This window comes from Paroedura picta, chromosome 8 (assembly GCF_049243985.1).
Source record: "Paroedura picta isolate Pp20150507F chromosome 8, Ppicta_v3.0, whole genome shotgun sequence".
Lineage (NCBI taxonomy): Eukaryota > Metazoa > Chordata > Lepidosauria > Squamata > Gekkonidae > Paroedura > Paroedura picta.
In genome coordinates, this window is record NC_135376.1 from 74260852 (window position 1) to 74284001 (window position 23150).

Consider the following 23150-nt stretch of genomic DNA (forward strand, 5'->3'; position numbering starts at 1 on the left):
AAAAGAAATCTGTTAATCCACGATTGTGAATGTATCGAGATAGGGGGAGCTCTCCACAAAATCCGAGATGTTCCCTTGAGCACTGTAGCAGTTGTATTTTGCACCAGTTGCAATTTCCATGTCAGAGACAATGGTAGGCCCATGTAGAGGGAGTTACAGAAATCTAATCTGGATGTGACCATTGCATGGATGACTGTATCCAAGCAATCTGAGGACGGATAGGGCACTAGTGGCCTCACTTGGTACAGATGGAACAATGCCACGCAGGCTAATCCTGTGTCCTGAGACTCCATCAAACGGGAGGCATCTAGAGTCACCTCTAAATTCCTGGCTGGGGGTGATATGTTAAGTTGCACCCCAGCCAGTGTGGGTAGGTGTGCTTTCTGATGGGTGGCTTTCCTGCTCAGTCACAAGACCGATGTCTTGGAGGGGTTGAATTTCAGGTGACTCTGCTCTAACCATCCAAAGACAGCTTCTAAGCATCTGCCAGATTTATCTGTGGGGAGTCATTGTCATTTGCATAAGGTGACCAGATTGCCCCACTTTTTGAGGGACATCTGGGGGCACCTGGCAAATTGTACTTATATTGAACTTAAAATATATATAAAGGTAAAGGTAAAGGTATCCCCTGTGCAAGCACCGAGTCATGTCTGACCCTTGGGGTGACGCCCTCTAGCGTTTTCATGGCAGACTCAACACGGGGTGGTTTGCCAGTGCCTTCCCCAGTCATTACTGTTTACCCCCCAGCAAGCTGGGTACTCATTTTACCAACCTCAGAAGGATGGAAGGCTGAGTCAACCTTTAGCCGGCTGCTGGGATTGAACTCCCAGCCTCATGGGCAAAGCTTTCAGACGGCTGCCTTACCACTCTGCGCCACAAGAGGCTCTTTACAATATATATATATATATTACAATACTATTTTTGCATTCTATGCATTCTATGAAACTTTCTGTTGCTCTATATAGACCAAATTTTTAATCAAGACCCCCCCTCAGTCAATGGTGTCCCGCTTTACCAATGTTAAAATCTGGTCACCTTACATTTGCATATTTATTATAACCCAGCCCATAGGTCTGGAACAGCTGGGCCAGAGGGCACATAAAGATGATAAACAGATATAGATGTGTAGGGGAGAACATTGCTCCCATTAGAACTCTGGGCTACTTTATTGGTATCTGGGATCAAAATTAAACTATGTGAGGGGAAAAGCTCACATGGGGCCAGGTTAAGGCATCTTAGTGCAAAATCTTTGTTTTTATACTCAGCCTTGAGTACATGCCTAACTACTCAATACAGAAGGACTAGCTCTGCAAATGGCTACAGAACTGTGACAGTATTGCTCCTAAGTGTAGAGGGCAATGGAATACTAATCAAACTGTTGCTCCATTTTTGTCATCTCTCACCCATGTACCTTCAAGTTTGAAGAGACATAACTATATGAGACAAGAAGGTAAAAGAAACTGGTTCCTCAATTTGCCTATAGTTTACTAGTCAAGAGACATGATATTGTTCAGAGCAGACTGCATAGTTTTTGGCATACAGAAATTCTACAATTATCTCTGAAAGAAAAAGCTGGCAGACCCAAAGCCATGAACTATCATAACCCCCCATCCAACCCCCTACATCAGTCTATCCTACACTTGGTGGCATTGATGATGATTCAGTTGTTGGCATTCTTCTCATTTTCTAGTTAGAAAATGCAAAACTGTGTGAGTTAATCCAAAAGTTTATCAAACTTGCCATATGAAAGATGTCGGAATTTCATGACAAAAGAGGCTTTCCTTTGTTCACACAGAACCTTGATGAATTATATTTTCTCTAAGAGAATATTCATAGAAATCATTTGGAAAGACCCCTTTTTATACTGAGTGTCACAGCAAACAATAAATTACTGGCAAACTCTAATTCACAAGCAGGCTCTGCAACCTTCACTTGAAAGAGCTGAGAAGGGGAGGTCACAATATATACAGTTCCAACAGAAACAGATCCCTGTCAACAAGCAAAGATGTCACTGATATTTTTTAAATGCATTTTAGAACAAAAATTCGCTTAAATTTCTTATCATGGCCCATCTCTAATGGAAAATTTGAACACAAGATAACCGGTTATTACGAATAATGGTAATGGACAAAAACAACATCAAAACTGAATTAATTAATATATCTTAGACAATACAGCCTTGAATAGAATAACCCCAAGTACAGCAGTAGATAATCCCAGAGTAAGGTTTAACTGTGAATTTTTTTTAAAAAAAATAGTTTGTAACTTCACAAGGGAACCAATCAACCCTACTATTAATTTACTCAAGGTATTTTTCATGCATGCAGTCATTAGGATGAGATGAATGCTTCTGCTGTTTTTTAATGATTTTATTGTATAGTTTTGCTTTGTGTTTTGCCTCCAGCAGGTCTCTGGAGGAAATCATACAGTTTCTAAATAAACAGTGCACAATTGTGTCATGAACCATGCAGCAGTAGAAATAAAGATCATGGGGAGGTAAAAACATTATGGGGTTGGATCCACTGCAAGAACCTAAAAAGGTCCACCCTGATCTTTTTCACTTTACATTTTCCCCAGTAGGTATTTCCAGGCCCAGGAAAGTTTATTCTCAGGGTCAGGAAAGCTATGTAGAATAATAGGTGAGCAGGAAGACATGCTGGCAGGGGTAGTACATCACTCAACCTCAAGACAATAAAAAGTGTTCAGGGCTTAATCAGGCTACTTTTCATCTTCCTTCACTGCCCTTTTCTCTCTTTAACTGAAGCTCAATGTTACATGCCTTCCGAAGAGCAAATACAATGTTCAGTTGTTATCAGATCATTTCAAGGGTATTGTTTCTATAATATGCAGACTAATTATTTCAGCATGGAAAAATGTATGGATCCCTGCTTTGTCAGTGGGTGGCCCTATTTTTGGCTCTAATGATAGGCATGGAGCCATTAAGTGTTCTGTTAGAAAGTACCATGACACATTGCATTGAACCAATTTGGTATGTTGTACAGACAGAATGTGGTTGAACAACCCTTTTGGATAAAAGGTTACAAGACAAATCTTGTAGGTGGTAGGGGGATTGAATTAATTAAAAATCTCAGCCATTCTTCAGAGATACAGATTTTTCAGTTGTCCTACTAATTTTAGATCTGTGTTTAGCAACTGATCACTGATTTTTTGCACAAAACGTTGCGGTAAATGTTGGCCTAGGTATTTAGAGTTTTAATTATACAGAATTACATACTTGTTGGTTATGGCAAGCAACACCCTGATTTCTATTTCATTACAGATCTATATTACAACATCTCGTTCTTGCCATTAATACATCTACGTAGGAACTCAGATTGTGGCATTAATGAATCAGTTATAATAGAATGGGAAGACAAACAATTGATGTAACTGACATGCCAGTGACCACAAAATCTATTGCAAGTTGCACAAAAGTTGATTCTACACATGTTGGCTAATGCACTTTCAATATGCATTTGCAGCTGAATTCTCCTGTGTGAAACTGGAAAATCTACTTGCAAAGTGCATTGAATGTGCATTATCCAATGTGTGCCGAATGAGCTCTGGAGTTCCCTGCATTACCTCAAACCAGCTGTTAACTCTCCAGTCTGTACACAAAGGATACCAATCTTGTTATTATAAACAACTTAGTTAAAAAATCTGTTCTCCTGACAAGGGGCAAATAACAAAGCTTTTTCAATACCCTCGGGAGGCCTTTCTTTAAAAGACTGGCAGTTTGGGGGCAATTTATCCTGTATAAACAGGTTCCGAAATCCATTTCTATGGATATTAGAGATGAAGAAGAACAACAAAAGATTGCATATGCTTGAGCATATAATGGTTTCTCATAGTTGCATTATTAGCAATTAATTCCTAGGAGGCACGGAACTAAACACATTTTTAAACAAATTGTGCTGTTCTCAAAGGAGTCCATTAAATTATGTTGGGGCCCTTAATCTCCTCAGTCAAAGATAAATAAAAACACACCCCATGTTGATTCTTTGCTTGCTTCCAATGTATCAAGCTGTTTTAGTGCTACTAAAGGAAATAATTACATTACAGATATAATCTGTTTTATTTTGGTGGTTTTCTTTTTTTACATTAAACGTGGTAATAATGAAAAGCCACCTGATGATAATAGTGCTACAAAAACAAGACAAAAGCCTTCTTAGAAGCTACATTTGCCACTGAGCACGGAGAGACTGTATTCTACTTCAGTCAGTGAGATGCCACTGCCTTTAAAACGGGCAACATGAATCTATCAAATGTATCTATATAATTTAAGCCCTCACTAAAACCATCTTCCCAGGGTGGGCTCCAGTTGCCAAGGGGTACCTTGCTTTAGGCTGATGCCATGGCAGGGACTCTAGGGCACCATCTGGGACCATGGTCAATTCACGGTCTGCTGACCATGTTTTGATGGATTCCTCCTCATGCCAGGCCAACGCTCCTGCTGGAGTTGTAATAATAACAGCTGTGGCCTTTATTCATTCCAAAAAAGATATGGTGTTGCATCTTTCTTTGCTGCCAACATTATGCCCTCCTGCTAGGCTTCCATAAAAATCTCTGGCTCCACAGTAATTTCTTGACTCCCACTCACTATGATGCGCCCCAGGCCAGGGATCCAGACGGCCACTTGCGCGCCTTGGCCAGCCACGTTCCAGGCTCCGGCCTGGCAGGGAAAGCGGCTCCCGGAGCGCATGGGCAGTGGCGGGCTCGCCCACAGGAAAGGCGCCCCCGCCTGCATCCTGTCCACAGCCCCACTCTCCTGCTAGGCAACAACCACTATATCATGAGCATCTATAAACATAGAATTACTATGCAGAACATGCCTTTACTGACCATCTAGCCCAATATTCCGGCAACAGCTCTCCAAGGTTCAGACAGTTATTAATTAGTGCTGCTACCAGCATTGCTTCTGTGCTCAAAGTTTAGACTTTGCCACCCTCATTCCCTAAAGGGATCCCCAACCAAGCCACAACGGCAATAGGAACTCAATGAGCTAGATTCAGTGGTAAAGGCCTGTTGCTGCATGGGAAGCTGATTTTGACCAATCCCCCTTGCCCATGGCAGATCCCAGGTTGCTTTTCATTATGTTTATTAGGGTCCACTGTCCCTAACCCCAATGTAAATGTGTTATTGCACATTTAGATAAGGAATGACTTAAATTATAATGGGGAAAAACATCTCCATACTTACAGGGGCAGTAAGTTCTGGCAAACTTGCTTGGTAAGTGAGTGGCCGACAATCCCGAGTATTGTAGACTAATATACATGGAAGGAACATAGGCCCAAGGTCATCCCCATCAAGAACATCAACAGTGAGGGTGGTGGTACTTGTTCTTCGTTCAAGCAGATTTTGAGCCCGGTCCTGTATAAGGGGTGGAGGGGAAAACAGAATAGATTTTCTAGACTGCTCCTGTAATTTCTTCACAAAAACTCTTAATAGCAATCACCACTCATGGAGTCACCCCACAAAGACATATTAACACACATGAGAATATCCAGTTATAATGTGCAATCCTAGGAATATGGCATAATATGTTGCACCATTCAGAGAGGGCTGAAGGAGCACTGGTTCAACAGACTTGATGGAATCACTCAGACCAAACAGAAACTGGGCTTTCTGTTTTGTTCTTGAGTGGTAAGAAAGGCTGAAGTTGACTTTTAAAAAACTTTCACTGTTTTTCTTCTCTGTGATATCTTTCTTAACTTCTTCGCTGATTTACCATCTCTCTCAAATATTCCTTCCCTTAATCTTCCATTTAGATCTTTTTTTGAAGATCCATTTTTCTTCCCCTCTGCAGAGATCCTCCCTTCCAATCTCTTCCCTAGACCCTAAATTATTACCTTTCTGACATTGTTAAGTGCAAGATTGAGCCATCAATTGACATGGCAAAGAGAGCAAAACATGAAACGTGGGTAATTGGGATCCACTGGCTCCAACTTGTCTTGGAAATAAAATGAGTCAGAATAAAGAAATCTAATATTAGCCATTGGAAAATTGAAATATCAAGCCTTTATGAAAAAAATGCTACTTTGAAATTAAATGGATTTCTCCCTTAGCAATATTTGAACACAAAAATATAGAACAGGCTCTGTGATAAAATCTTCTCTCTTGTAAATTTGGAGCTGATAAGCTTTGTTTTCCACACATAACAAGAGCAGAATTTAATCCTCTATATCTCCAAGAAAAAAAAGTTGTGTAGCTTTAATAATAGAATCACTTATCAGCACAGCACACCAGTATACACACTATATATTCTGCTTAGTGACAGAGGGATTCATGAATTCTCTTTGTGCCTGTTCTAGTGGAAAGAAAAGTCTTCTACATTAAAACAAAATTAAGAAACCAGACAGTTACATCAACACAACATGCTTATATAAAATTGCAGCAATATTATTGCATTTCAAAAATTTACAGTGAGGTATTTGCATGACTCTTCTACTTTTTAGCCTCATGACAAAGGGATATGGGTTAAAAATTGGGATGCCCTTCTCTTGATGATCAAGTGTTTGGAACAGGACTGTTTACTTAGCTGGAGAAATTCAGTTTTGTTGTTAAGAGGACATATTGATAAAGCAAGTAACACTGAGGTAAATGACCCTTCCAACCTATTTGAATATATAGAGTTTTCTGAAAATTTAAAGACAAGGGTTAAAATTTTGACGTTGCAGTCTTGAATGCTAGACTAAGAAGCATAATGGAAACTGTCTTGAGGACAAGCCAGATGGGGCTGAAAATGATGGTGCTGTTACGTTCTAGGACAGGCAAGTTTTTCAGAAGATTAGAAGTTGGTTAGGAGGAGTCTAGCATGCTCAGTACCTAGAGGCACCATTTTTATCTAATATCCATCCTCTGTACATGAATCCAAAATATATTAATAAGAACTGGCTTGAAACTGCCCTAATTATAAACAATTAGAGCAGGGGTAGTCAAACTGCGGCCCTCCAGATGTCCATGGACTACAATTCCCAGGAGCCCTTGCCAGCATTCGCCAGCGAATGCTGGCAAGGGCTCCTGGGAATTGTAGTCCATGGACATCTGGAGGGCCGCAGTTTGACTACCCCTGAATTAGAGCTACTAATGACTCGCAACACAACTCAGAGTGTTCCAACCCGTAACTCTTTTTAACTTGATTAATGGGAAGAGAACAGAGATAAAGAAAGTATGCAGAATTCTGTTCAGAATGAAAAGTTTGTTAACAAGTTAACAAAGATTTTACAACTGAGCAGCATTGAGTGGGTGTTAGGCATGGCTGGAGCAGGCTGAGGTGCATGAGTAGGTGGCAGAAGGTCCTTAAGAATGTGTGTGACACTACAGTAACACAGAACACCAATAATTACTTTATGTCATTCGTACTCACATTTGCTTGGACAATTACCAAATAACGGGTCTTCTCTTCATAATTTAGCCTCTCGCGCAAAACTACTGATCCAGACAACGTAAGAGGAATGTCAAAAGTCCCATTTGATGTCTGAAAAAAAAAGAGGAAGGAAAGGATCACACAAGAAATGATGCAATGAATTCAATGGGACCAGTAAAGAGTTATCAGTAGTAACACTCTCACTGACTGTCTCTTATCACTCAGTGTACATTACTAATACTCTGTGATGCTTACTATTATCACTGTTTTAAATCATAATAGTTAGTCAGGCTTTACTTCTCCCAAAAGAATGTAGTGAGTTTTCACAGAAACAAGATGACTGATTTTTAAAAAAAAATCAAAACAAGGATGCAGAATTTATCCAGAAAGGAATTTTGGCATAACGGCTGTTTGGAGCCACATTATTCACTTGAAAGAAATCTCTTTCTCAGATATCACTAGGAGAAAAAAAAAGTATTCTCAGAACCGCTTTCATCAAGAAAAGCCTAATAAAAAATATTCCAAACTGGGCTGGTGCCAAATTGGTACACAAGTACAGTGCAACATCTCCACATAAAGGCCAACTCGCTGGAGCAGATATAGAACCAATTTATATACCTTTGGCAGGTTAATATGTTCCTGATACAGGTGGAGTAGGCTGCCGAAAGAGCACAAAAGGCAGTTTCACCCTCTACTTCTCCATTTACATTTTTAAAAAAAGAAAGACACTTTTGTACTGGTTTGGCAACAAAGGGTGATTTGACTTATGGAAAACATGCATTCAAAGATGAGAAATCACCGCCAAACCTCTGTGGTCAATTGCCCTAATAAAGGAAGTCCTAAGACTGTGCAAACATATGAACAATGTTATTTATATGTGCATCTAGAAAGGGCTTTCTAAACCAGGGTTTTGTGAAAACCTACAGATTCTTGACAGCTCTGGAACAGGTTCCTAAAGGGGTATAAGTTAATTAATTGTCTATATATTTTTGAAATTTGTTAAACATTTATCGAGTGATATGACCATATATATGGTCATGTTGATCTGCCCCCCTCCCAAATAGCTAATGATGGGCCTGGAGGGGGTGGGAAGGAGAGGAGACCCGGGTGCCCAAACACACTGCTAACCTTTACTTTGCTAACCTGAGCCTTTACTTTGCTAACCTGAGCCTCCGGGGAGGGCGGTATATAAGTATGATAAATAAAAACCTTCCCAACCATATTCTACATAATTCAATGCTTCTGGGGTTTCTTGGAGCCTGATGAATGTTTCAGAGGTTTCTCAATGGTAAAAAAGTTGAGAAAGGCTGAGCTAGATGGAAGTTTGAATAGGTGCCAACTGGGGCTGGTAGATAGGTTGGCAATATCCTGACCGCTATTGCCATTGCCCATGTGATCATTTATATACATTTCAAGTGAACAAAAAAAAAAAAAAAAAAGGGGGGGGGAGACTTAACCTGACCCAAATTAACTTCCAAAAAGATAAGAAGATACAAATATATGGACTGAATTATTCTGTTAATCAAATTTAAAATTAATAAACATAAAAAGATACATGATTTTAGAACTCATTTGTCAATTATACATGAATTTATTTCAAAGTAAATTAAAAACACATATTGACCTTTGAGTTTCCACTGACATTAATATTTTACAATGACAACTAGAAGTGATCATTATTGACCCTGAGAAAATCTGTTTTGGCCCAGTGGCATTTCTCAGTAGTCAAACAAATGAAATTCTCGCTTTGCTGGAAAAAATTCGATGAAGCCAGGAGCCAATAGTAAGGAAACAGTGATATATTTCTATTTGTTACACATGTTCTTTTTTGTAGTTGATTTTCCATAGTTGTTGTCTGCCCTGGGTCTGAGAGGTTTGGAAGAAAAGCAGTTATATATTTTAAATAATAAATAAAGTGTGCTACAATAATGATCTTTCCTTTGCTGAAGAAGTAACATGACTTTTTTTAGACACAATGAAGAATTAACAATCCTTTCTCCATGGCTTTAGCTTTACTATTATTCATAGGGAAAGGGTGAATTCAAAAAGATCGGTCACCAGGGAAGAACTTTAGGACTTCTCACATTTCAATGAGATTTCTTTCTCTCTCTCTCTCTCTCTCTCTGTAACACAAACTCAAGTCACTTTTTGTGAAGAAATCAAATAATGACTTGGGCATTCCTAGAGCTCTTGAGGAATACCAATCATGTCATGATTTCTTCTAAACAAGCTAACTCTGAGGAGTAGGGCCTATGCATTGTGAGAGGATCTGTGGCACAGTGGTAGAACACTTGTTTTGTTTGCTGAAAGTCCTAGCTTCAGTCTCCAGAATCTCCAGTTAAAAGGATCAGGTTGCAGGTGAGGTGAAAGATGTCCACTTGAGTTCCTATGGAGCTGTTGCCAGAATAGACAATACCGGCCTTGAAAGAACAATAGTCTGATTCCTTACAAGGCTGCTACACAAGCCTTTTGTTCACATGAGTGTGTTTGCCCAAGACATAGCTCTTCAGAATATAATCTGTGCAATACTAAATCAGCAAGGAACTCCAGTGTATTATTCATATAGATATGAGGACTTGCACTTGTTCATTGGAAGGTGAAAACATTCATTTCTGTTAGCTGTACCCCACAATACCTTGACATCTTTGCACTGACTGAAGCCAATAGTTTAGACTGGCTTTGCATAGAGTGGAAGAGGTGTGGTTACCACTCCCCTCCTACAAAATCATTCTACTCAAAGAATGATATATATATCCATATATTGGATATGCATGTATAAGCTACATGTCCACTGCAGGTTTATCTATGTGCTTTTAGCCCTATCAATGCAGAATCTAGATGTGTGCTACCTGAATACATATAGCCTCTGGTCACACATTCTGGAATGCAACACTGCTCTTACTGTGCATATTTCTTCCTCAAAAAAAGGATCTCTCACTGGAGTGGCAGCTTCACAGGAATCCATATAGAGATGGTGCAGGAGAAAACTCAGTGGTGAAGAAAAAACCTCAGTGCTAGACACACTAAAACTTTCTAGGTATAGGAATCTCTTTTTGTGCAAGAGCCTCCCGTCATGTTGGCCCCCAATTGTACTGTGAAGTTGAACCATCAAGACAAGGGTTTATAGACTGCCCTGCCCTCTTTGAAACTGAGTCTAGCTCATTAAGACAGTTATATCCTACAAAATACGTATATGATCTTTGTTTCTCAACACATCATTGGTACAGAGCAACAGTTTGCTAGTGTTCCACAGGCTAAAGAATGCTTTTGTCTAATGACTCTGTGCATAAGGATATTAACAGAGGATAATCACTCTCCTGTTAAATTTTCATGAATGCTACGCTTCTGTCAAATGTTTGTTTCTTCATTTTTGCAAAATCTCTGTCACTACAGGGGTTCCAATATTACTTTACAACAATAAACACCCTAAAATAATAATTCCTCATTTTGTTATATTAAAATTCACTGAATTTTACATATATTTTTATTGCCTGAATGCTGCCATTGATCATTCAGAGTTTGAACATAACAACCACCATCTAAAATGTCCATATGGTCTAAAAACCCAAGTATTTTCAGATGTAAATAAATGGTTCAGAAAGCCAACAACTGGCAGATAGTACCAATTCTGATTCTGAATCTCATCTATCATTATCACTTTCTGATATATAAAAAGATAAAGTATATTGTCTCTGAAATATTACCTAAAAATAGGCCAAAGGATTAATAGAGCAACCAGCACACTAGGAAATCTTTCATTAAAATTGTACACACACACACACACACACCAAAACTAACTTCCACCCATTCAGGAAACCTTTCCAGGGCCCCCAAGAAACCCCAGCATTTCATCAAACCCTGGTTGAGAAGTCTGGCTTAGACCCACATACTTAAAGGACTGAATCTTTTCTTATAAACCCATATACAATATCCTTATCTTATGCCTACTTTTGTTCAAATTCCCATCCTTTAAATCAGTGCAGACAAGCCCCTGTTCTTTGGAATGACTTTCTTGTAATTGTGAGGAAAGCCTCTTCCATCCCAGAATGAGCATTTCACAAGGGCTTAGTTTTGCTACTATAACATTTAACAAGTTTCCAATGTGTATGTTTTAACCTGTTGTTCATCTAAATATTTGGGAGAAAAATGGTCCTATGTATAATTACCATGTTCTAAAGACCTGTTTCCCGGTCTAAAACATCCCTGCCAAAAAAAAGGTTAGATCAAAGCATCTTCCAAATAGAACTCAAAAACCTAAACAAAATTGCAACAGGCAACAAATACTAACATGGACATGCAAATTACATTACAGATAATCAGGTTTTAATAGACTATGTGGATTCCTCCAACAAACAGTTTTACTGAGAAAAAAGAATTTCACATACTGGGTCGTTGGGATTGTATTGGATGACATACTCTATCTGGCCATTGGGACCATCATCTATGTCTGTGGCACCATAGTTTCCAGAGAATCCTGTAAAGATGGTGGTTCCAACTGGTGTCAACTGCAACAACAAAATGATAGGCAAATTTAGGAAACAAAGGCTACGTCATGTTTTAAAGTCAAAATTTGGTTTGTGAATTTGTGGACACCATTATAGCATTGAATAAGATGGCCTTAAAAAAACAAAACCCTCTTTAAATCCTCAGAGGAAGCTTTAATCAAACAATATACTGTTTGGTTGAGGCTAATGAGCTGATGAAACACTCTCTAGGGCCCTCCTTCAGCATTCTCTCCCATCCTTGACCAGAAGGGAGCTGTTCAACTGACACCGGGCATCTACAGCATCTTGATATATTTTAATGTTTTCAATGTTGTGTGGTTTTATTATGTCATATATCTGCTTTAAATCGTCCTGAGATGGCTATGCCAAAAGGGGTGGTCACAGAAATCCAATAATAAAATCTTAAATAAATCACACTGCTTAGTTTAAAGGATATATAGGTAGGTGGAGTCCAAGCATAATTGCCATAAGATTCCAGTGAGTTCCATGGGCTTTACTCCCAAGTAAAAATGCACTGCACTGTAAAAACTAAACACTGTTTTCCAACAGTGGAAGATCTCCCTGCATTGCAGATTCTTACATTACACCTAGTTCTGTGCCTGCCTCTCCCTCCCTCAGGATACATTTCTGGATTTTGTGGTGGGCTACAATTTGAGAGAGAGGCAGAAACATTCCATTTCAAAAGTCGAGCTTCATTTATGGTACTAAAGTTTCAACTCACTATCTCCTTTTCTTCTCCAATTCTACAGGCTGAAGGAACTTTACTGAGCAATAACAGCTCTTAAAGTATGAATCCAGTGGCACTTTTGTTCTGTTGCTTCAGACCAACATGGTTTCCCAATTGAATTGATCTTAGATTAATTATTTAACTCTCAGATCCTTGAATTTAAGAGCATTTCCCACATAGAGATATTTGTTCAGATTCTAGCAAAGTCCAATTCACATCCACAACATCCAGAATCCAGGTAGACTTCTTTCCATTACTATTCTGACCCACACATTAACTAGCATAGTAAATATAAGCTACAAATGGAAGAACAGGCATCTGATGAAGGAATGTTGAAAACATCACATCACACTGTGCATGCTTCCCCAACATTTTCTAAGTGCCAAACCAGAAGACTGCAAATAATTCCCATTCTGGTCACATACTATAATTAGAGCTGTAGTTAGAACACTAATTAAATTTCATTACATTATATACATATTCCAGATTTAAAATCATTAGATTTATACAAATGTATTGAAAGATTCAGAACTGAAGTTTCAATGCAACATACAAACCATAGCTTCAGAATTAAAACAAAATAAACACATAACACACACAATCTTTTCAATTAGGATTGCTAGACCTACCAGCAGAGGCAGGGGTCCGCTGCTCCCAGTTCCAACTCCACAGCTGCCAATCCATTGGCTGGCAGGGGAACTTATCAGTAAAAAGAGGAAGTCCATGCCATATACCTGGCATTGCAAAAGAAGTGATGTCACCATAACAATGAGTATCACTCAGAAGGCACTGCTGTGATTACATCATTTCCTGTGAGATGCTGATGACATGGCCAAGGCTTTTCACTTTCTCCTGGAAAGCTTCCCCCCCCCCCACCTCACTGGTTGCTAGGAGAGATCTAGCAACCCTACCTTTATTTGACTTTGAAATTTCATGCTGAAATTTGAATTTCATTTATATCATCTTTATTATGTCAGCCTCTACAGTGCTTGTGAAAATTAAAATGTGAGATACATTACACCATATTTTTCAGAAGGTGCATGAGAACAGAGCAGCTTGTTTTCTGATGGGAAGTTTATAATACCACAGCTTGAGCAAGTGCATAAGCTACGTACACCATTATGAAACTGTGAAAGATATTGATTTTGATGTTGTGACTCCTAAATTTCTAGAACGCTTCCTGCTGGAAAATGTCAGGCCTCAGCACTGTTCAGATGCTTTTAATGGACAAGGCTAAGCTGGCCAAGAATTTGACAGGAAAGGAAAATAATCTCCTACTTTTCAATGGGTGCAATTCACTACATGTGCCGCATTGAAATAAATAGGAACTGTACCAATGTACAGAAGAGATCTTCTTTTGGTAGATTGTGCCTTTAATTTTTAAGACATGTGTGATGGATAGCACTTTAAAAGTGAGGATCCAAGTGCTGACATGACAGAAAACCAGTAAGTGAAGGGTTAACTCTACAATGAGGCAGAAAGCTTGAATGATAGGCTTTCCCAAGTGCTATTAGACAAATGATATTCAAGTTGTATTGCTGAGGGAAGAGTTTCGTTTAGATTCTAACAAAAGCCTGCATCAAAAGAAGATCTCACTCTGAGGAGAATTTAGTCAGAGAAAACATTCTTGACTAATAGTCTGGATTCAGCATAATTCTACATAGTCTAGATGATTGGGGAATATATTTGGCAAAAGAATCTGGGTAGTGGTGTAATACTTCCAATTCAGGCAAAAAAGAGGTGAGGATTTCTTTAGAATGGTATGAAAAATACTTGCTTCAGGAACCTCAAATGTGAGATACTGACTGGTATTTCTAAGAGAGGGAGTTTGAGGTACTGAAGAGAGTACCATCTTCCAAAGCTAACCACAGGAGTTCAAAGGAACTCCAAGATACATACAGACTTGCTTGAAAAATACTGAAAATCCCCACAGTGTAAAGAAAAAACAGAAAAAAAACCATTAATATCTCTCTAAAGCCTGTAATTAAGAACTACAAAATAATAGCAAAGTTATTTCTTCTCATTCCATATATCTATCTTTTCCCTCTCTGTTAAAAAAAACCTATTGTTTTGTTGGATTTTAACATTGGTGGACCACTAAGCTGTTAGGTTTAAATGGCTGGCCGTCATTTCACTGGTCCATTTTGCTTTCCTCACCTCTAAGCGGAAGGGAGAGAAATTGTTCCCCTAACTGTGGGGTACATGAGCTCAACTGCCATTAGCGTGAAAGGACAGTTATTTCAGCTGTTCATTTTGCTTCCTCCCTCTTGGAGGGGGGGGGGAGATAAAGGGATGATTTAATGGGCTTGCGGCCTTTTAAACCTAACAGTTGATGAATGCTGCTGAACTGCTATGTTTAAATGTCTCAACCTCTGAACTGGACAAAAGTCCAGGAAAAATTCAGAGGAGGAGCCTTCCTCTGAACCTTAATTAGGGGGGAACATGAACTGAACCATTTTTGGTTTATGTACTGGTTTGTACCCATCCTTAGACCCTTTTTGCTGTAAGGGGAAGCTACCTGGAACAACCACAATGTCCAAGGTATAGCTTCAGCAATGTTTTAAAAGTGTTTATTTAAAAAGTGTATCCCATACAGGAAACAGTCAAAAGGTGTGATATATTACTAGTTATCTCATGAAAACAAATGCAATCCAAATGGCTTTGTGAACAAACATACAGGTTTAAGGTATGCCAAGCTCACCTGAAGTCCATTTTATTCCTTCATACATTTAAATGTCCCCTTAGTCCCTTTCTCGAACAGGCTGGCATGAACAGGCCACAGTGTTCTTACTCAGGATTGGTTACTATTTTACCCCCAAGGCAGAAAAGGTCAGTCCTAAGACTCAAACTTCCCTGGAGCTCATAGAAGGAAGAGACGGACTCATACCTTCATCTCATAGGGAAATATCCTCCATGAAGCACTTGCATTATTATTAATTGTTACGCAAATATAAAAGCCACAGGAGATCACAGGAGCAGAAAACCTAACAAAGTAGAGGAAATGGTTGTGAACAGGTGGCCTTGAGGCCCGCAGTTCCCTTCAAGGATACAACAGGATCAGTCAATGTGTAACAACTATATGTTAACTAAGGCAGTAGTAGTTGATGCCAGTGCACATATGACACAAAAGGCTGAGATTTGTGATTTCTCAGTGGAAAAGATGGACTGTAAATAAAGTAAACCAATTAATTAAGCAAAATAATTGTGACCTTTTCTTGAACTCTCTCCTTCTATTCTGACTTGGAAACCACTACTATTGTTACATAAAAAACACAGAGAAGTTACTGAGAAATTATTTCAGGAAGAAGCTGCTCTGCTTTGATGTTGAAAGCTGCCTTTTTCTCCCCCTTTCAGAAAGTAAAACACCTAAGCACTATTTTCAGAACAAACAAGATATATCTGAAGAACAGAACTAATTTGTTTGCAGATAGCGTCTTGGAGAGAGATGAATAGGATGCACTGTGTACTTTTCTAAAAGCCAGCCTTCATTACCTATACTTGTGGAATACTTTATTAGGGAATGCTATTTGTTTGCTACTGGCCTTGGCAATGAGAAATAATAAAACTATTTTAGGCAAACTGAATATAGAAAGAACAAGATGAACCCCCCCCCCATACACACACACACACAAACACATAATAATTAACTACTTTCATAAACCTGTCCCTATGGAGATAATTATTGTATCATCTGTGTGCACAAGACTCACTGGTGTACGATGAAGGAGAATACCAAAAGGATTTTAAAAACCCCTTATATCTGACATAACTGTTGACTTAAGCTAGAGTATAATAATTAAATGATTTTACTAATGACTATTTTTTTCAGCTTCGGCAATGATCCCCAGTGGAGTCTGGCTGACACTGCGGGCTGAGGCTGGGAATTCAAAAGGAAGTAGTAATTGAGAGAGCAATTGCAAAGGGGTTTAGAAAAGGCTGGAAGAAACTTACCAACATAGAAAGGCTGACAACTTCTTTCTACTATTTATAGTACCTAGATTCAATAAATTAGACTCAACTGACTTTGTACAACGTGCAACATCTGAAAGCTTTTCAGATTCATCCACTATAATAATACAATTGACTGTGAGTAGCAGGAGACTATCCGAGGGACTAAAACATGACATAAAACTGCATAATCTTTGACTTTCATTGACTTTATACCTCAAGTAACTTCTTAAAATTATCCTCAGAGTTATCGTGATGGCAGGCAAGAGTTTCCTTTATGCTCTCCTTAAAAGGGAATTTAGTTCTTACTAGCCAGATTTGCTATCTTCGTGTTTTCTGAGAAATGTAACCATTATATAGATAGAATCTTGTTCAGAAAAAGCTCAGTATCACTCACTACCAGCTCTACATCTAATATGTATACCACAAAGTAGACCACACAGTTTGAATCAATGAAAAGCTAGCATAGCTACCTCCCATCGAGGGCAGGGAAAAGATCCTGTTGGTAGCAAAGGATAGGAACCACAGTAAGGGGTTTAAAGTAGCGGTCCCCAACCTTTCTCAGGTCAGGGACCGCCTCTGGGGTGAGGGGAGAGCCGACGGCCCGGGTGCTGTGAAAATGTGCACGCGCAGTTGCCACGCATGCACGTTTTCCCCACCAGATGGCGCTAACGCACATGCACAGCAACTGCGTGTGCACGTTTTTGCCACCAGGGGGCACTAACGTGCATGTGCGGCAACTGCGCGCATGCGCGTTTGCGTCACCGGCGTGCTGGCGGCTGCGCCTGCCTCTTCCCTTCCTTTTCACTGCGGGCAGGGGGAGGTAGGCGCGGCTGCCAGCGGCCCGGTACTGTGGCCTTTGTGGCCTGGCACCGGGCCGCAGACTGGGGGTTGATGAGCCCTGGTTTAAAGTACACGTAGAATGATATCGGCTAGGTATCGGTGGGGGAATCACAGTTACAGTAGTTCAGCAGTAGAATCAACTGCCTATGGAGGTGATAAGAAACTCCGTCACTGACAATCTTCAAGCCGCGACTTGAATGCTTTAGGCTGATCTTGTACTGTGCCAGAGATTGGACTAGATGGCCCCTTCCAACTGTATGATTCCATGATCTTATGACTACACCAGGATTTCCCATAATGTATTGTTGGTAATTGTAGCCTGCACAAGTTGTTCCCATTGTTTTTTAATTAAATCACTTTTTTGCTTTGTTAGTTGGTATAATTGATTTTTCAAATGGAAATATTCTACAGGCATAGGCTGAGCACTGGATTCCCTATAATCACGATAAATGGTGCGGATTTGAGATTTTAATTTACATTAAGTTTCTTTTGTTTCCAACTATTCTGGCATGAGGAAGAGTGAAAAACTCTAGCCTGTATGACAACAACTTTTTTTCTACTAAGATAAGAATACTAATCTCACAATGCTAAATTTCTTTCTCTAAACATTTCTCTTGTGTTCTAATCAAGCTTATTACCTTTTGCACAGTACCTTTGAATACTGGCTCCTTTCATTGCAATGCCCCTTCCACTTTTGACTGAGTTACAAGGACTTGGGATCTCCATTCCTATTTGTATCTGATTAAGAGTACTTTAACTTTCAAAAACATATAAGCAGAAAAAATTGTTGATCTCAAAGGTATCACTGGACTTGAGTCTAGCCCTGTCAATGAGTGAAATGCCTCCCACATCTCTGTACCTCAATATGGATGGGCACATTAAAGGTGTTTAATTACAGTTTAACTATAGTTTAATTACAGTGGCAGCAATTCCAAGTAAATTTGCTAGGCAATTGGTTTGACTGAAGTCCACAGAATTTACTTCACAGTATACACACTTAGGACTTTAATGAGCATTATTATTGCATAGCAAGGGGACAGTTTCCAGGGTGGAATGAGGACATGACATAAAGGGATATAACTTTTGGCAAGAAATTGGCCACAGCTTTATTATTATGGAAATGGGTTTAAGTGCAGCATGACTGGATCTAGCCATCTTGCAGTTGATTGACCACAAGGAAGCCCATTGCCAGCGGACAGACTTTGAGGTGGATGGAAATGTGCATGGGAGGTGGTAGGCATCAGCTTCTAGTCTACTAGGGCTCCCCTGCCACCTGGAAATGTGAGCCAGGCAGTCATATCTGGGATGCGGCTCAACATGCATACAGCCTCTTATGGGGTAACATGGGGGAGCTAAGTGTAGAAACTCAACTTCCCAACTCAAATGCAACAAAAGTGATACAAACCAATGAGGCAATACTATCAAATACGCATCACAAACTTGCAAAAATGGGTGGGGTGGGAGGGTTGCTAACAAGCCACAGGAGAGGATAAGAGGGTAAGGGTCTCAGTGCAGCCCCATATAAAGAGGCAATTGACCCAGCCCTCTGACCTACTTGCCATAAAGCTAGCCAATCATGGTGGGAGCTTTGCTGTATAGCCAGAGACAGGAGGTTACCCTCTGAAGTGCAGTCTCTGGATCCCCACATCAATGAGGTAGTAAGCAATAAGCTCATGATATATGAGCTCGTGATGTATCATGTCAAATGCTTCTGCAATCAGTGGCCTCGCTGAATGGAAACCATCTTTTTCTCAACCCAGAATTCTGTATGTGTGTGTGTGTTGGGGGGGGGATCTTGACTGCATGGCTCTACAAACATGGTTGCCAAGTTACAAATAATGGGTAGACGTTTATTTCTGATGAGCAGAAGGAAACTCTTCCAGGATACTTCAGGAGTAACAATTTACTGAAAAGTCTGCAGCAACACAGAAAACAGAATTTGTATCTGTTCAAATATAACCAAGATGTGTTGGGGTGAACTCTCAGTGTAATACTAACTACCAATACGCACATGCACATGCGCCTATGCACGTGCATGTACACACACAGCTTACCATTCCTCTCATGTGTAACTATCTCACTGGGCTGTGGGTACAAAGGAGACATTCTTGGAGACAAAGCAGATGTGAAATGGACCACAGGTGAAGAGGTTACTCATGTAAGCAACCCATTTTTGCCCTATTCCACTTAAATGCACTTATGAGTGACTCAGTCATACTTAGAGAGGCACTACTGTCTGATCATTGGCGTCCTACCTCTGTGCATTAATGGTCTGCTAAGTGCATTTAAATACAATGGCCGACCTTGCTAAGTGCATTTAAAGGCAATGGCCCCTCTTTGCATCCTTGAAGCAAGAAAAAAAACAGTGGGTTGGTTTGCATACTACGCATATTCTGGGGCATGTGGTTGATCCTGGACTGCTCACAGCATCATTGGCCCTTTTTACAAGAATGTTTAAATTAAAGTATGTCTGTATTTAATCATGTGGTTTCTTGTTGACTGTTTTTAGACTTTTGATAAATAGCACTTAGAATAAGAAGAGTTGGTTCTTATATGCCATTTTTCTCTACCCAAAGGAGTCTCAAAGCAGCTTACATTTGCCTTCCCTTCCCTCTCTCCACAACAGACACCCTTGTGAAGTAGGTGAGGCTGAGAGCGCCCTGATATTACTGCTCAGTCAGAACAGCTTTATCAGTGCTGTGGCCAGCCTGAGATCTCCCAGCTGGCAGCATGTGGGGGTGCAGGGAATCAAACCTGGCTCGCCAGATTAGAAGTCAGCACTCCTAACCACTATACCAAGCTGGTTCTGGACAGATTAATCTGGTTTTGGACAAATTATAAAACACACCCCCCCCAATGGATTCAGGCACACATAACTAAGCCTCTGGTTTTCAGCACACCATCTCAAGTAATGGCTTTAGTGTAGGGGAAGTTTTCCACCCAAACAAAGCAGCTTTATCTAGCGTCAATTGAGAAGATATCCTACCCCACCCGTAGCCTTTTAGGACAAGAAAAAAGTCAATCTCTCTCTATGTCTCTGGAATAAATACACAAGAAAGGCTTGGCAGTGAAGAGTTACAAATTTAGTATCATCAAAATGTCAGAATCAGGAAGGTTAAAAGTTCTCTTGGGAATCATCAAGGCTGAAGGAAGGAAGCAATTTCCTATTCCCCCTATAATATTCTTAGGGACCAAAGGAGGCATTAAAATCCAAAACTTCCTGCAAGAGAAAAAGAAAATTGCTAGGTGGACAAACTACAGCTGTACAAAGGCACTCTCTTTAAGTGCCTGTTAGAAAACCACATCATCAGATCAAGGGGAAAATACACTAAACTAATCTTTGGGAAAAGACACCTTTCAGGTAAAGTCCCCTTCAAGAAAGGTGGCCAAATTCAGAAGAGCCCTTCAAGAGTGATTTGGCTGCACTGTTTCTTTCTTTGTTTTTTTTAATGTTGTAAAATCTAACATATGACCCTAAGTATTAGTGCCAGGAAACCAACTTCAGGAGTAACAATTAGATTAACAATGACTGGTGCAAATACTAGCATTGCCCATTTTGAGCATAGATTGACTGATGAGGCATGGAGGGTGGAGTTAAGACCTTAGAATAACCATTTTTTCAAGGTTCTGGAGATATGAGCCAAGCCATGTACTTTTTCACTAGTCTTAGTATGAAGGCTATAAAATAATATGAGGTCTATAAAATAATATGTAGAAAGATGTATTCAACTGTAAAACCAAGACAACAGCTGAGAACACATAGATGCCATGGTCTTTACAGCAGAGATGTGAATGAAAATATTTGTAGTCCAAATATATAACCAGATTGATCCCAGGCTGATTTTTCTTCCATATAACAGGTTTCCTAGGTAATGGGGAAGAGGAGAGAGAGGCAGATCTCCCAGACAATGAGACCAGAGATTAGGGGGAGTACTGCCTGATTTTCTCATGATGACTGAGAATGACAAAAGGACCCACTGTCAGACCTGCCTAGCAATTTGGCTTCATTTCAGGGCTATAATTCTCTGTGAAAGTCTTCTTGCTTGGTGCCTAGACGTCTTCAGGATGGTTTGTCCACAGTGGACTTGGCTTCAAAATATTGTTTCAAGTATTTCCTTTTTTATTTTTGTTTTTGCCTGGTTGCAGTATGTATATGTACGTGTATTCTTTGTTTTCCTTCTGGTACTGTTCAAAACTAGCTTCCCCTGGTTTTGTTTTACACTGTTTTAAGAGTTCAAAGGACTGTGCTGTTTGGTGCTCTTCTCTTGGCTTGTTTTAGAACTTTAACTGCTTTGCATTTTTCTTTGTTCTTAAATGGTTTTTAATTTTTAGAATGCCTGTGCTTAACAGGAAGCATTCCAAGCTGCGTTCTCTGGTCTGACAACAATTCCATTTACATTGCTATGTTGGCTTTTGGTTTTGCTTGGCTTCTGTGGCTTGATATTAGTTCTGTTGGGCTTGCAACAATACTCCTTGATTAAGTTGTTTTTTCTTGGCTTCTTTGGAGTGACATTGATTGTTTTGGGCTTGCTACATTGACCCATGGTACGGTTGGGATTCTCTGGCATAACATACAGTGAAAATGGCTTTCTGGGAAAATGAGTGGAACAGTGGTTCTGTGATGTTCTTCTAACACCTGCTATGAACTTGAAGCAAAGTTAAACTATTGCTGACCAAAATCCACAGCTATTGTTTAATGAAAAATAATGGATTCTCTACAGCATGTAGCATTGCTGAATCAATTATTTTCTGCTTTACTGTATGCTATAATAAGTAACCACTATATTTTAGCAATCAGTTCTGAGATGACAACACTGACATAGTGCTATAGATATATAGAATGGTCTTATGACACCCTTTGTCACACAGAATTGCCTTACTACCAATTTCCTTCTGACAGTATACTGCAAAATAGCTTGTGAACTATTGCCCTTTTCCGAGGATAAAGAATATTAGGAAAAACTGTTCAAAAATGGGGAGGGAAAACTCTTTGGGTGGGATAAAATGAAGCGGGAACCTTTGTAGGCCAGTAGAGTATTTTAAACATTATTACTGTTTATATTTTGCCTTCAAATATCAGCCAAAGTAGGCTGATTAGGTTGACAGATAATTTCCAGCAATGAAATACCAAAAGATCCCTGATTGAACACAAACCAGTTCAGTACAATTGCATAGAAGTTATCACCTGTTTAAATAAACAACTTGGACATCTCATACCAGCCTTAAAAATGGTTCTAAGAATGTTCTTAAAATTAACAAATGTGGGAATGTATATTATTTATTTTAATGCTTCATTGCCTCATCTTTGACTCATCAATCTTCAAGGTTGATTGTAACAAACCTATAACTGTTGTACATTAACACAATTCATAGAGATGGCTCTGAAGGGAGCAGTGCTCTTGGCTCATCTCTTGGTGATGGAGTGACAAACAGGTTTGTGGGATAAGGGGATATGTTGTCAGCAGTCTCCCTATCCAACCTTTCCAGTGTTCTCGATGCTGTTGCTACTGCTACAGTGAGCCTGCAAGCAAACAGCCTATCTGAAAAGTAAGTTGCATAGAAACATGGATTGCAACTGGTGGGCATTAATTTCAATGAAATTAGATAAAGTCCTATAGAGGAAAGGAGGAAATTTTTTACCATCATATACAGCAGACAGAAAATGTCAATTTTCCCCTCACCAAAATTCCCCAGCTGATTTCCATCCACAAAATTATCTGGATCCCATGGTGTTCAGTTTGATTTGACAAAAATTTGTTTG

The 23150-nt window shown here is 39.6% G+C and overlaps 1 protein-coding gene across 9 annotated transcripts in view; it reads right to left on the reverse strand.

Moving 5' to 3' along the window:
* The window catches only part of PCDH15 (protocadherin related 15), an 886705-nt gene that overhangs the window by 285861 nt on the left and 577694 nt on the right, over positions 1-23150 (reverse strand). For all 9 annotated transcript variants that reach the window (XM_077350402.1, XM_077350403.1, XM_077350405.1 and 6 more), the window contains 3 exons: positions 11752-11871; positions 7367-7477; positions 5200-5370 (listed from right to left, as the gene is read on the reverse strand). In XM_077350402.1, the coding sequence (XP_077206517.1) occupies positions 5200-5370; positions 7367-7477; positions 11752-11871 (402 nt within the window). The remainder of the gene's footprint in view (positions 1-5199; positions 5371-7366; positions 7478-11751; positions 11872-23150) is intronic.